General features: G+C 42.3%; 1 protein-coding gene across 5 annotated transcripts in view; it reads right to left on the reverse strand.

Moving 5' to 3' along the window:
- Window positions 1-12890, reverse strand: part of LOC125451332 (sushi domain-containing protein 1-like) — a 95795-nt gene that overhangs the window by 52685 nt on the left and 30220 nt on the right. For all 5 annotated transcript variants that reach the window (XM_048528339.2, XM_059644272.1, XM_048528338.2 and 2 more), the window contains 3 exons: window positions 11051-11230; window positions 4981-5160; window positions 1316-1495 (listed from right to left, as the gene is read on the reverse strand). In XM_048528339.2, the coding sequence (XP_048384296.1) occupies window positions 1316-1495; window positions 4981-5160; window positions 11051-11230 (540 nt within the window). The remainder of the gene's footprint in view (window positions 1-1315; window positions 1496-4980; window positions 5161-11050; window positions 11231-12890) is intronic.

The following is a 12890-nucleotide window of genomic DNA, read 5'->3' on the forward strand; positions in this document are numbered from 1 at the left end:
GTGGATTGGCCTTGGTAAATTCTATGGTGTTCAGGGGTGTGTGGTTTATAGGGGGATGGGTCTAGGTGGGATGCTCCAAGGGGCGGTGTGGACTTGTTGGGTCAAAGGGCCTGTTTCCACACTGTAGGGAATCTAATCTAATCTAATCTAATCTCGTGTTGACTAGTCGATGTGGCCTTGCATTCATTAAAGCTGGTGGTGATCCACGGTCCAGAGCTGAAAAGACACAAACCCAAGGTATTTTAGAACATTTCTACTGATACTGACAAATTGCAAAACCAATGTGGAGCCTCTCCATGATATTTAAACTGCTAGCGAAGAAAACTAGCCTAAGAGCTACGAATCTATCGCATATTTAGACTGGATTTTACACCCCGGTCCCTGCCCCTGGAATAAAAACCAGGCCAAAGGCTGCCTACTCCCACAATCACTTCAAGGCCATTTGCAATTTAATTGGCTTGATACTAAGATAGCATCACCCTCCAGGAGGGAACCTTATCCCTGGGAAGCTTCTTTTGGCTAGGAACAAATCCACGTAGGTACCCAATAGATCCAACATGCACCTTACCAGATCAGTGAACATACCCCAAACTGAAAAGCCTACAACCGCCCAAAGTCTTCACCAAGGTTCTGGGTTTGGCAAAAGGAGACAGCCAAGCGTGTTTCAAAACCGCATTTTCTCAGTGGTGAGCTTAAACTCACAGGACTCCAAAGTTTGGACCTAGCTAGCAGGAGGGGAAGATGGGTGGTGACAGTGCATTGGGACCTCAGGGTAAGAAGTTTGATTACAGATTCTGTAAATAAAATTGTTGCTTTCTATGAGCATCTGTAGGGTAAGGCTTTACAGTGTTAATCTAGCTAATAGAGCATTTAGTGGTATTGTGTCCTCTGTAATAATTAATTGCGTCAATTTCCTCGTTTATTGCATTTACCTATTTTCTTGTATTATACTTACATTTGTATTTTTAAAAAATACAGAAATTATTTTGCCCTGAAACTCCCGCCTCTTGCCTCTTCATTTCACATTCTTTAAATAAGTCCAGCGCACAGAACCAGGGATCTGGGGTGATTTGAACCACTTAAAAATCAGAAAAGAACTGATAGCAAACTAGAACTGTACAACAGGAGGGTTGACAGGCAGAACGGCCTGCCCCTGCTCCTACTTCTTAACTCACATTAACAAGTCTTACCCACTGCTCGTCAGGCTGAACCCAGACTGTTACAGGCTGATGGTGACTTTCTGTGCTCAGAATGACTCTGTTCCAGCCTGTTATTCTTAAACCAGCGTTATTCTGTGCTATTCTGGAGCACTGACCTTCACATTCCAGGTTTGCTCCTTCCCACTGCCCTCGGGCAGAGCAAACTGATGTAACGTTTCCCCTCACAGGGACATGGCCGACCCGGCACTGGTACATGACTGTACTCCCATAGGTAGTGTTGAGTTGTCGATGGGTCAGTGTGTTCGTTAAAGTCGGTGGTGATCCACAGTCCAGAGCTGAGGAGACACAAACCCAAGGTATTCAAGAACATTTCCACCGATACTGGCAAATTTAAGAATGAGTGCTGAGCCTCTCCACCACATTTAACCTGATGAAGAAGAGAACTAGAGCTATGAATCTATCAACTGGATTTTACACAATGGTTGGCCTGAGAGAATAAACCAGGCCAGAGCCTTCCTACTCTTACAGACACTTTATGGCTATTTGCCATTTAATTGGCTTGATGCTGACCTACCGCATCCCTCTGGGAGGAAATCTTGTCCCTGGCACAGCTTCAAATGGCTAGACGCTCTCTTGTCCGAGCAGCTGTTGCAACACATTCAAACATGGTTTCTTAAGGTCTTTGTACAAACTCAGGCCAGACTTCTATTACTGTTAAACAACTTGTAGTCATTGAGTGAGACCATAAGACATTGAAGTAGGAGTAGGCCATTCAGCCCATCAAATCTGCTCTGCATTCAGTAAAATCCTGGCCGATCTGATAATCATCATCTCTACTTCCCTCCCTTTTCTCTATCACTGTCAGTTCCCTCACTGATTAAAAACTGTCTGCCTCAATCTTGAGTGTCTTGACTGACCCAACTTCAGCAACCCTCTGTGACAAAGAACTCCACTACCCTCTGAGGGAAGAAATACCTTCTCACCTTTGCCTTAAATGTGCGACTTCTTATTCGGAGACTATGCCTCTCTGGTCCTAGACTCCCCCAAAAGGGAACCAACCTTTCTGCATCTACTCTGTCAAGTCCTCCAGGAATCATGTATGTTTCAATAAGGTCACCTCTCACTTTTCTAAATCCCAGTAAGTAAAGACCTAACCTATTCAACGTCTCCTTGTATGACTGTCTCTCCATATCTAAGATGAGCCTGGTGAACTGTCTCTGGCTCTAATGCAAGTATCTCTTTTTGTAAATGAGCAACATAGTTTGAAATATAGGCTGCAGCTCACATCCTTTGAGCTGGGGGGCATGGAATTCACTTCCTTTGGGCAAGAGTTGGAGTTCACCCCTGTTGGAGTTGGTTCAGCACACACCCTGTGCAGGACAGGGGGCTAGTGAGGCAGTTCACGCCCTGTGGGACTGGCAGAGCTAGATGCTTGGTGCCAGCGATCCTTGCAATGGTTAAAAGCCTGACATGACAGGAATTCCTCAAGTGGCCATCTTGGATCAATAAGTCACTGTAAATGGATTTTTATAAGCTTGGTGCATTCAAACACACTTTTCATTTTAACTAAAAAAACTACTATGAAAAGTAATTAACTGGCTCAACTTGTAGCTTGTCTAGATGGTAAAGAAACAACTTGATATTCTCTCTCAGCAATCAAAAGAACATCACACTCATTACACTAGAAACCTTCTGATTCTGCGTTGGCCAACAGTGGGATCAAAGCTATAGGCTGTCTGAGATGTACTTTACAAACAAGGTGCAGCATAGATTGCTCTCTGATGAAGGGTCTAGGCCCAAAACGTCAGCTTTTGTGCTCCTGAGATGCTGCTTGGCCTGCTGTGTTCATCTAGCCTCACATTTTATTATCTTGGAATTCTCCAGCATCTGCAGTTCCCATTACCTCTGCAGCATAGATTGTCAGGCTTTTCAAAGATGCTCACTGAGACCAAAAAGCCACCAATTTGGAGAATCAAACTTCGGTAAAACAACTACTGATGTGAGAAAATGCAATGCGTTTCTCAGTTTTGCTTCATTACCACTTCCTGTTCTCAGATGCTATCTGACCTGCTGTGATTTTCCAGCTCCACATTTTTGGAACACAGCAAAATGTTCAGACAGTTCATTGAGTGGCTGCCATCACTGAATCTACAACCATAACAGCTGTGTACTTTGTGTTTATTTTATTGCAGAATAATGAAGCTTAACCATTATATTAGAGCTCCTCTCAATTAATGTTCAATTAGTCTGTCTTCTAGGAAATTGAAGACATGTTGCTGCAAAAGGCTCATACATACATTACTGATTAGAGAGAATATTAGTGCAACGTTAGTCTGAAGAAGCTGCAGTTGAAGCAAACATCAGGCCCTGTGAGTCAACACCCCCATTTCCATTCATGGGGAGTATAGAATAAGGCAGCGTTATCTTAAAGTTAGAGCTCAGCCGTTCAGCAGTGATATTAGGAAGTAGTCCTTCACACAGGTGGTGGTGGAAATTTGGAACTCAATCCTCCCTAGACCGCTGTTGAAGCTGGGATATTTAATTAAAAGTGTTAAAACTGAGATCGATGGATTCTTGTTAGGCAAAGGTAATAGCAAAAAATGCTCTTCCAATAATGATTCAAAATAGTTTCTTGTGTTGGGATTAAACAGTAATTTGAATTGAGAAAATTAAATAATCGGGGCAAGTGGGAACTCAATGCAAAAATTAGATTATTGATTCATTTAAATCAAGTAACTCGCAATTAAGAGAAGTGGATTCTATTCCAGAAAGGCAGTCACTTCAATGCCAAGAATTGCTTGATCACCGTAGCTTTAGTCCTGAACTGTTTGTTCCAAGAGATAACAAGGTGTAGAGCCGGATGAACACAGCAGGCCAAGCAGCATCAGAGGAGCAGGAAAGCTGACGTTTTGGGCCTAGACCCTTCTTCAGAAAAAGGAAAGTGGCGTCTAGGCCCGAAACGTCAGCCTTCCTGCCCCTCTGATGCTGCTTGGCCTGCTGTCTTCATCCAGCTCTACACCTTGGTATCTCAGATTCTCCAGCATCTGCAGTTCCTACTATCTCTGTTTGTTACAAATTTGGTTCTCCTGTAGAATCAGTGATTGCAGTCACTCAATAAACTTCCTGAACATTTTGTTATATTCAAAAAATGCTGGAAAAGCACAGTATGTCAGACAGCATCCAAGGAGCAGGAAGGTCAATACTTTGGGTTGGGACCCTTCCTTGGGACTGGGGAGGGGGAAGAAAGCCCAGAAATAAAGAGGGAGGGACAGTGGGGTTGAGATCATGGCTGATGCCCACCATTGTACTGTATCTATCTCATCAGACTGCCCGCTTTCAAAGGTGAATTTGATCACATGATGGAGCTCATTAAGGAATGCAAGGCAATTCCTACATTCAACTTCTTATTAAAACATTGCAAACATACTATCCATGTATTGGAAACAGGCAAGGAATAGGAAGTTGTGGTTATTTCACCGAAACTGCATTTCTCATGGAAACTGATGAAAATGTTAGCGGGAGCAGAGCCTACGGGAAATCTAATGAGAACACTATCAATTTGACCATACATGTTGTTGTTAAAACTGGCTCAACTGCATGAGTCACGAAATTCATAAATTCAATGAATCCAGATTCAGACATTGAATTGCAAGGTAATTGCATTTAGTCTTAAACAAAAACAGAAATTGCTGAGAAAAACTCAGCAGACCTGGCACCATCTGTGGAGAGAAAGCAGAGTTAAGATTCCAGGTCAGTGACCCTTCTTCAGAATACTGAATTATAGCATTAGTTTTGCATAGATATATTCTGAAGCACCTACCTTCACATTCCAGGTTTACTCCTTCCCACTGTCCCTGTGCGGAGCAGACAGATGTGTCATTTCCTCTTACAGGGACATAGCCAATCTGGCACTGGTATGTGACTGCACTTCCATAGGTTGTGTTGATTGGTTGACTGGACACCATGTTTAATAAAGTTGGTGGTAATCCACAGTTAACGGCTGAGAAGATATGGGAAGATATGGGTTAAGACCATTCAGTGGTTGTAAAACTAAGTTATTGTAAGAGTTCAGACCTATGATTTTCCAGATCTGTGCAGCTTTCTGTTACATCATATGATTCATGTGCCCTCTGACCCATTGTGCCAAGTGTTATCATCTCTTCAATTTCCTGTTAATAAACTTGGCATTCTCCAAATGGTATCCATTCAATTGCTACTTGAGGGAAGATGAGGGGATGACCCATACACTCGATACATTGTACAGACCTGACTGGGGTGTTTCTGAGTCTCTACTAGGCAATTTTGACAAGAGGAGAATGCAATCAACATTAAATGTTTTGAATAACATCATGGTATTAGGTAATGGTTCTGAAAGGTTTAATATTGGTGATAACAAGGTGTAGAGCTAGATGAACACAGTAGGCCAAGCAGCAGCAGAGGAGCTGAAAAGCTAATGTTTCAGGTCTGGACCCTTCTTCAGAAATGGAGGAGGCAAAGAGGATTCTGAAATAAATAGAGACAGAGGGAGAAGCAGATGGAAGATGGATAAAGGAGGTGATAGGTGGAGAGGAGACGGACAGGTCAAGGAGGCTGGGATGGAGCCAGTAAAGGTAAGTGTAGGTGGGCAGCTCAGGTCTGGGTTGGTCAATCAAGGATGCAGGAATGAGGCTCGTAGGTAGGGGGCGGTGGTGGGGGTTGAGGTGAGAGGAGTCAATAGGCAGGAGAAAGGACAGGCAGTAGGGAAGCGGGGACAAGTTTGGCTGGTTTTGGGATGCAGCCAGGGGCAGATGAACCCTCACTCCCCACCTACACTTACCTTTACTGGCTCTATCCCCGCATCTTGGACCTGTCTGTCTCTACCTATCTGCTCCTTTATCCATCTTCCATTTGCCTCCCCCTCTCTATTTATTTCAGAATCCCTTTTCCCTCCCCCATTTCGGAAGAAGGGTCCAGACTTGAAATGTCAGCCTTCCTGCTCCTCTGATGCTGCTTGGCCTGCTGTGTTCATCCAGCTCTACAGCTTGTTATCTCAGATTCTCCAGCATCAGCAGTTCCTACTATCTCTGAATCAGTTAATATTGGAAGTTGTATTAGTCTCCATCCAACCTGATGCTGCTACCCAGGAAAATTGAGGTGCGTAGCTCCAGATTCTGAGAAGGTTAGATGCATCACCTCTGATTTTTGATTGTCTTGACAAGGATCAAAGGCAATAGTATTTAGTTGGAAGAGGTTTCCCTTTATCCAATACTAAATGTTTAGAGGTCTTGTAGCAGATTAAGTAGAATCCATGTCTCTGAGTCAGAGTCCTGTTCCAAGACTTGATGGCCATGGAAGCTGTTGTTCATAACATAGTAATGATGTCAATTGTCAACCTGTAAGTTCTTCCAAACTATCTGTGGAAGGCAATAACAGCAGGAGGATCTCCTGGAAAGCCATGCTTGATGCAAAGCAGCCTGTCTCAAGCCACAGCCTCTGGTTACAGGCAGGAGACCTGCTCCAGAAAAAGCTAGAAACAGATATAAGCTTTGTTTGTCTCATGCGTCACTAAATTTCTTTTATCTTTAACTACTGGGTGACAGACAATGCATTGATCAAAATGGACACAAAACATTCAAGATTATTTCTACACAGATAGAATTCCAATGCAGAGAAGTTATGATAAACTTATACAGAATTTTGGTTAACTCCCCTTGGATTATTAAACAGAGTTCTGGTATCTGTTTTGAAACTGTTGATGCTAGGGACTGCATTATGATCCATCAGATCTGATGATGTCTTATAGGCATGGGTGGGAACAAGGCAGAAATATCTGAGGATCTCAAAAGTACAACCCTATGTCTACAGGTTTCCCCTTAGTCTTCATAAACGTGCCTAACAAACCAATGTAACTTAATCTCCTTGCTCGCTGTGATGCCACCAACTACATCTTAAGAAAAGAGTCGCTACTTGTTAAATGAAGAAAGTCAGAGCAGAAAACGGCCTTTCAATCCTTCATGTTTGCTGCACCATTCAAATGATCATGGTTGATCACCCTGTTTCTGTTTTCTCCCACACTCTAAGATACCTTTACCCTTAAGAGCTAACTCTAGCCCCTTCTTGAAAACAACATTTTGGCCTCAAATGCTTCCCGTGGCACAGAATTCCACAGGCTCTCAACTCTGAGTTAAGAAATATATCCTTATCTTTGTCATAAATGGCCTACCCTGAATGCTTAAAACTGTCACCCTTAGTTCTAGATTCCCTTGTCATTGGGAACATCTTTCTTGTATTGACCCTGCCCAGCCCTTTTAGAATTTTATAGATTTCTACGTGATACCACCACTCCCCCCATCATTCTTCTAAACTCCAAACTCCGGCAAATATAGTCCTAGCCCATCCAGTTTCTTTTCAAATGCCAGTTCAACCATCCCAGGAATCAGCCCGGCGAAACAAAAACACAAAATTACTGGAAAAAAACTCAGCAGGTCTGGCAGCTTTGGCAGAGAGAAAGTGGAGTTAACATTTTAGGTTCAGTGACCCTTCTTCAGAACACCAAATCACTCGAAACATTAACTCTGCTTAACAGATGCTGCCAGACCTGCTGAGATTCACCAGCAATTTCATGGGTTTCAAATTTCCAGCACCACGGTTCTGTTTTTAGATCAGTCTGATAAACCTTTGAGGCTCCTTACATAGGCAGAACATCCTTCCACATATAAGGAGACCATAACTGCACACAGTACTCCAGGTGAGATCTCACCAAGATCCTGCACAAGTGCATCCCTGCTCCTGTATTTGAATCCTCTCTTTGTGAAGGCCAACATACCATGTAGCCTTCTTTACCCGCATGCTCACTTTCAGTGACTGGTGGACAAGGACACCAAGGTCTCATTGCACTTGCCACTTGCCTAAACTATCATCTTTCGGATAATGATCTGTTTTCCTGATCCTGCTAACAAAGTGGAGGGAAGGGAAACAAAGCTTTTAGAAACAATTACTTGATACATAATAAGTAATCACATGGAGCAAGGTGGTTTGATGTGGAGAAGCCAGCGTGGACTTCTAGCGGGGAAATCATGTTTCACTAACTCGCTGCAGTTTTTTTTGACGCAGGCAGAATGCGCAAACTCCACACAGATCGTCACCCAAGTTGGAGTCAAATCCAGGTCCCTGGTGCTGTCAGGCAGCACTGCTCACCACTGAGCTAATATGCCACTTGTCTTTCAACATTATACAGTGTACAGTCTGGCGTTAGCAATTTATCAGAAGCTTGCCAAGCAGAATTTGTGTGGCATTTCCCACCGTCCTTCGGGACTATGCATATGCATCAGGGGTTTGTGCATTCTCCCTGTGTCTGTGTTGGGTTCCTCCTACAGTCCAAAGATGTGCAGGTTCGAGGGATTGGCCATGCCAAATTGCCCCATTGTTTCCTAGGATGCGTAGACTAGGTGGATTAGCCATGGGAAATGTGGGGTTGTAGGAATAGAGTGAGGGTTCTGAGTTTGGGTGGGATGCTCTTCAAAGGGTCAGTGCAGACTTGATGGGCCAAATGGCCTCTTCCTGCACTGTAAGAATTCTATGATCATTAGTGGGAGGTGGCAAAAAGTGAAGTGCTAAATCAGCTTCACAAAGATTAACAGACAGAAAGCTTTAATAATCATTTAGTTTCTGTATTCTGCGGAAGGGACCATGCCAGTTCAAGATGTTCACACGAACTCTGAAGGTTTTTGCAATGCAAGCAACACTGGTATCATGTTCAGAGATAATGGGAACTGCAGATGCTGGAGAATCCAAGACAACACAGTGTGGAGCTGGATGAACGCAGCAGGCCAAGCAGCATCTCAGGAGCACAAACGCTGACGTTTCGGGCCTAAACCCTTCATCAGAACATGGTATCATGTTCTTTTGTTTCCCAACTACAGTTGCACTCAGGACATTAAGAAACAAGTAGAATGGGACTGGAATCACATAAGGCAGGTCACCAGGTTTCTAACTGTTTGCAGTAGTGCTTAAAGGAGAAATCGTGGCCAAGCCACTGGGAGGAACTAGGTGAGAGATAATGGGAACTGCAGATGCTGGAGAATCCAAGACAACAAAATGTGAGGCTGGATGAACACAGCAGACCCAGCAGCATCTCAGGAGCACAAAAGCTGACGTTTCGGGCCTAGACCCTTCATCAGAGAGTGCTGAAGGAGGAACTAGGTGCTTTGTTTTTGAATAGTATCAGGATATTTTCAATGGACACAGTGTTAGATTACTGCTCCTACTAAAGGATACCATCCCCAAAAATATAGCTCTCCATCAGGCAGCACATCCAAGTCTACTCAAGGGGAAACTTCAGAAGAGGGAGTGCCACCTCTCTGATGAAGGGTCTAGGCCCGAAACGTCAGCTTTTGTGCTCCTGAGATGCTGCTTGACCTGCTGTGTTCATCCAGCCTCACATTTTATTATCGTGCCACCAATAGAAATGTGCGGATTTTGGACATGACGCATTGAATAATTCAACACAACAGCAGGCCACTTGGCACATTGTGCAGCTTACACTGGCTCAGAGGAAAAATGGCCAAAAGGTCACATGCTACCACCCATTTCTCATTCTTACAAATTTGCCCCTTCCTGGTATTTAATTGGCTGTCTTTGATTGGGGGTCAATTAGCTCAGTTGGCTGGTCTACAATGTAGAGTAACGGCAACAGCACAAGTTCAGTTATCACACTGGCTGAGATCACCTTTTGACATCCAGTTTCTGTGGGCTCTCTAAGCAACCTAAACCTTTCTTCCCCGATATCGTTCTAATAAATCTCCTCTGCATTCTCTCCAACATTTTGACATCCTTCCTGAAATGTGATGCCAAGGATTAACCCCAGTATTTTCCAACCAAAGCCTAATCTGCTATTTAAAATAGTTTGGCATAATCTCTGCTTTTATACTCCCTGCCTTTAATTATAAAGGCAAGGATCCTGTATGCCTTTTTAAAAACCTTTTCAACTTGTCTTACCACCTTCAAAAATTTGTGAAATACATTCTGAAATATGTTCTGAAAGTACGTTCCTGTATCTGAACCCTCTCTATCACTGGGCCATTTCATTTAAATTCCCTCTTCTTTTGTCCAAATGAGAAATTGTCATGTTAATAATCAAATAATCAATTAACTAATGATCAATTTCCTGCACACAAACTGGTCACTTGCCTTTTTTCAAATGAATTACAATGGCCTTTCAATAGGCATTTGTCTACGTACCAACAAACTCTGCTCCCAACTTTCTCCAACACAGTAATGAACAAAGTCATTGAGGGCTGTCTCATGCACTTAAGTATGATTTATGACTGTCAACAAGAGTTTTACCCGAAGATTAACTTTCTCACTGTTTATTCAAGCACAATGATTTAATGATCAGCTGTCCATCAGAGGTCGATCAACTGTGTGTTGGTTTATTTAAAATAGTAAGAATTTATGTTAAAATAGTAAAGCAAACTGGCTGCTTTAATTCAGGTTTCTGTGTGCAGCTTGTATATTCAAAATGGCCTAACTGCCAGACAGAATCGCAATCCTATATGCAGATGATACGGAATCCTGAAGGGTGAATTCTCTTAAAGGCAAGGTACACATACAACAGAATTAATGTAGGATAACCAGGTATAGAGCTGCATGAACACAGCAGGCCAAGCAGCATCAGAGGAGCAAGAAAGCTGACATTTCGGGTCTGGACCCTTCTTCAGAAATCTTTCTGACGGCTTTCCTGTCAGCTTTCCTGCTCAGCCTGTTGTGTTCATTCAGCTCTACACCTTGTTATGTCAGATTCTCCAGCATCAGCAGGAAAGAATGAAATGAGAGAAAAGTCTCAAACAGTCATTAATGAAATGTTTTTGTCTTTTTTTAAAAAATACTTGCAAACTTTCTCGGACACATACCTTCACATTCCAAATTCACTCCTTCCCACAGACCCCAACCAGCACAAACTGAAGTGTAGTTTCCTCTCATATAGACATAGCCAACCTGGCACTGATACTTGACAGTATTTCCATAAGTTGTGTTGACTGGTGGGTATAACAGAGTGTTTGGTAAATCTGGTGGTGATCCACAGTCAACAACTGAGGAGAGACAAATTATGGACAAAATTAAAATTAAATACATTTTTGGTCATATCTTTGCGCTGAAGTTTATAACATACCCAAATGCATTGTAAATCATCACTTAGGAGATGTATACAATGGAGTACATTTTCTTCTTTACCACATGACTGATACAGCAATGCATAACTGATGTAAGTATTGCCTTCCTGCTCTCTCAGTTGAATATTAAAGATATTACTGCTATATTTAAAGAAGGACAACGGAATTTTCTCCAGTGTTGAAAAGGTCATATTGCAAAATCCATTGGCCATCATGGTTTATATTGTGCTCGTTCACTGGAACCAGCTAAGATGCTTTGTGCAGATTCACTGTCACTAAAACTTATTGATATTAGTCTAAGCTACTGTTAGCAAGTTGGCAAGGATTCCCACATGGGTTTTCAGAAGTTGGGCTCAATCTTGATAAAGAGTAAATTTTTCTTACATAATACTTAATGGATAATTACATTACATCTGAGGTACATGATAATCTTTTGTGAGACTATTAGACTCAATTTAAAAGTAAATACACATTACTGTTGGCTGACTGATTTGCATCCTGAAAGCACACTTGTTTTGCCTCTCACTGTTCAGTAATCCTTGAAATGGTTAAAATGATCTATTGAAAACCTTGTTTTTGAACTTGGGTAGGATTCAACACAGCAACCTTTGTAAGACAGTGTTCCCCAAATGTTAAAATTCAACTGACTTTCTCCTCAAAGCTGCCAGCTCCGAACACAGTACACATGTATAGAAAAAAGAATTCAACGTACCCATCCTTCCTATGGTGCATGGCCTAGTGCTGGACAAAATATTCCATATGAGGCTGAACATTTTACAATGCACAATGAGGTTTTCACAAAGGATCACTGTAATTTCTTTGCTTTTCAACCCTGTGCTGTTCTTTATAAAGCTGCTTCAGAATTGTGTCCTTAATTGCTTGAGCTTTTTAAAATGTAAGTGATAAATAGCATACTAAACCTTGTGTTTTCGGAGTTTTTCTTCATGGTGGGGATCAACAGACAATAGGTGCAGGAATAGGCCATTCGGCCCTTTGAGCCAGCACCTCATTCATTATGATCGTGGCTGATCATCCACAATTAAGTCATCATTGGACAAGCATATGGACGTACATGGAATAGTGTAGGTTAGATGGGCTTCAGATCAGTATGACAGGTCAGCACAACATCGAGGGTCAAAGGGCCTGTACTGTGCTGTAATGTTCTATGTTCTATGATCTTAACACTTATGACTGTTACTACTATTCTAGTTAGACAGCAGTTAAATACCAGTAAGACACTGGTTAGTTCCTCCTCGGTTCAATCCTTTACACCCCCTTGTCACAGGTCACCAGGACTTAACTCCTGGGTGAACTCCCTAAAGGTCAAACCGTGTTATCATTACAGAAGATGTGTCAGATGTAATATAGGTAGTGAAACCAATAAATAATCTTAAAAATTAGGAGTTATTGGAAATAATACAGGAAAAAAAATGCTGTTTTCAGAAAGGAAAGAAACATTTGCATTTATATAGTGCATATTGCATACTCAGCATGTTCCAAATGCTTTATAGCTAACTGCATAGTGTAGTCACAATTGCAATGTAGGAAATGAAGTAGCCAATTTGCACACAGCATGCTC

The sequence above is a fragment of the Stegostoma tigrinum genome, chromosome 3 (genome assembly GCF_030684315.1).
Source record: "Stegostoma tigrinum isolate sSteTig4 chromosome 3, sSteTig4.hap1, whole genome shotgun sequence".
NCBI lineage: Eukaryota > Metazoa > Chordata > Chondrichthyes > Orectolobiformes > Stegostomatidae > Stegostoma > Stegostoma tigrinum.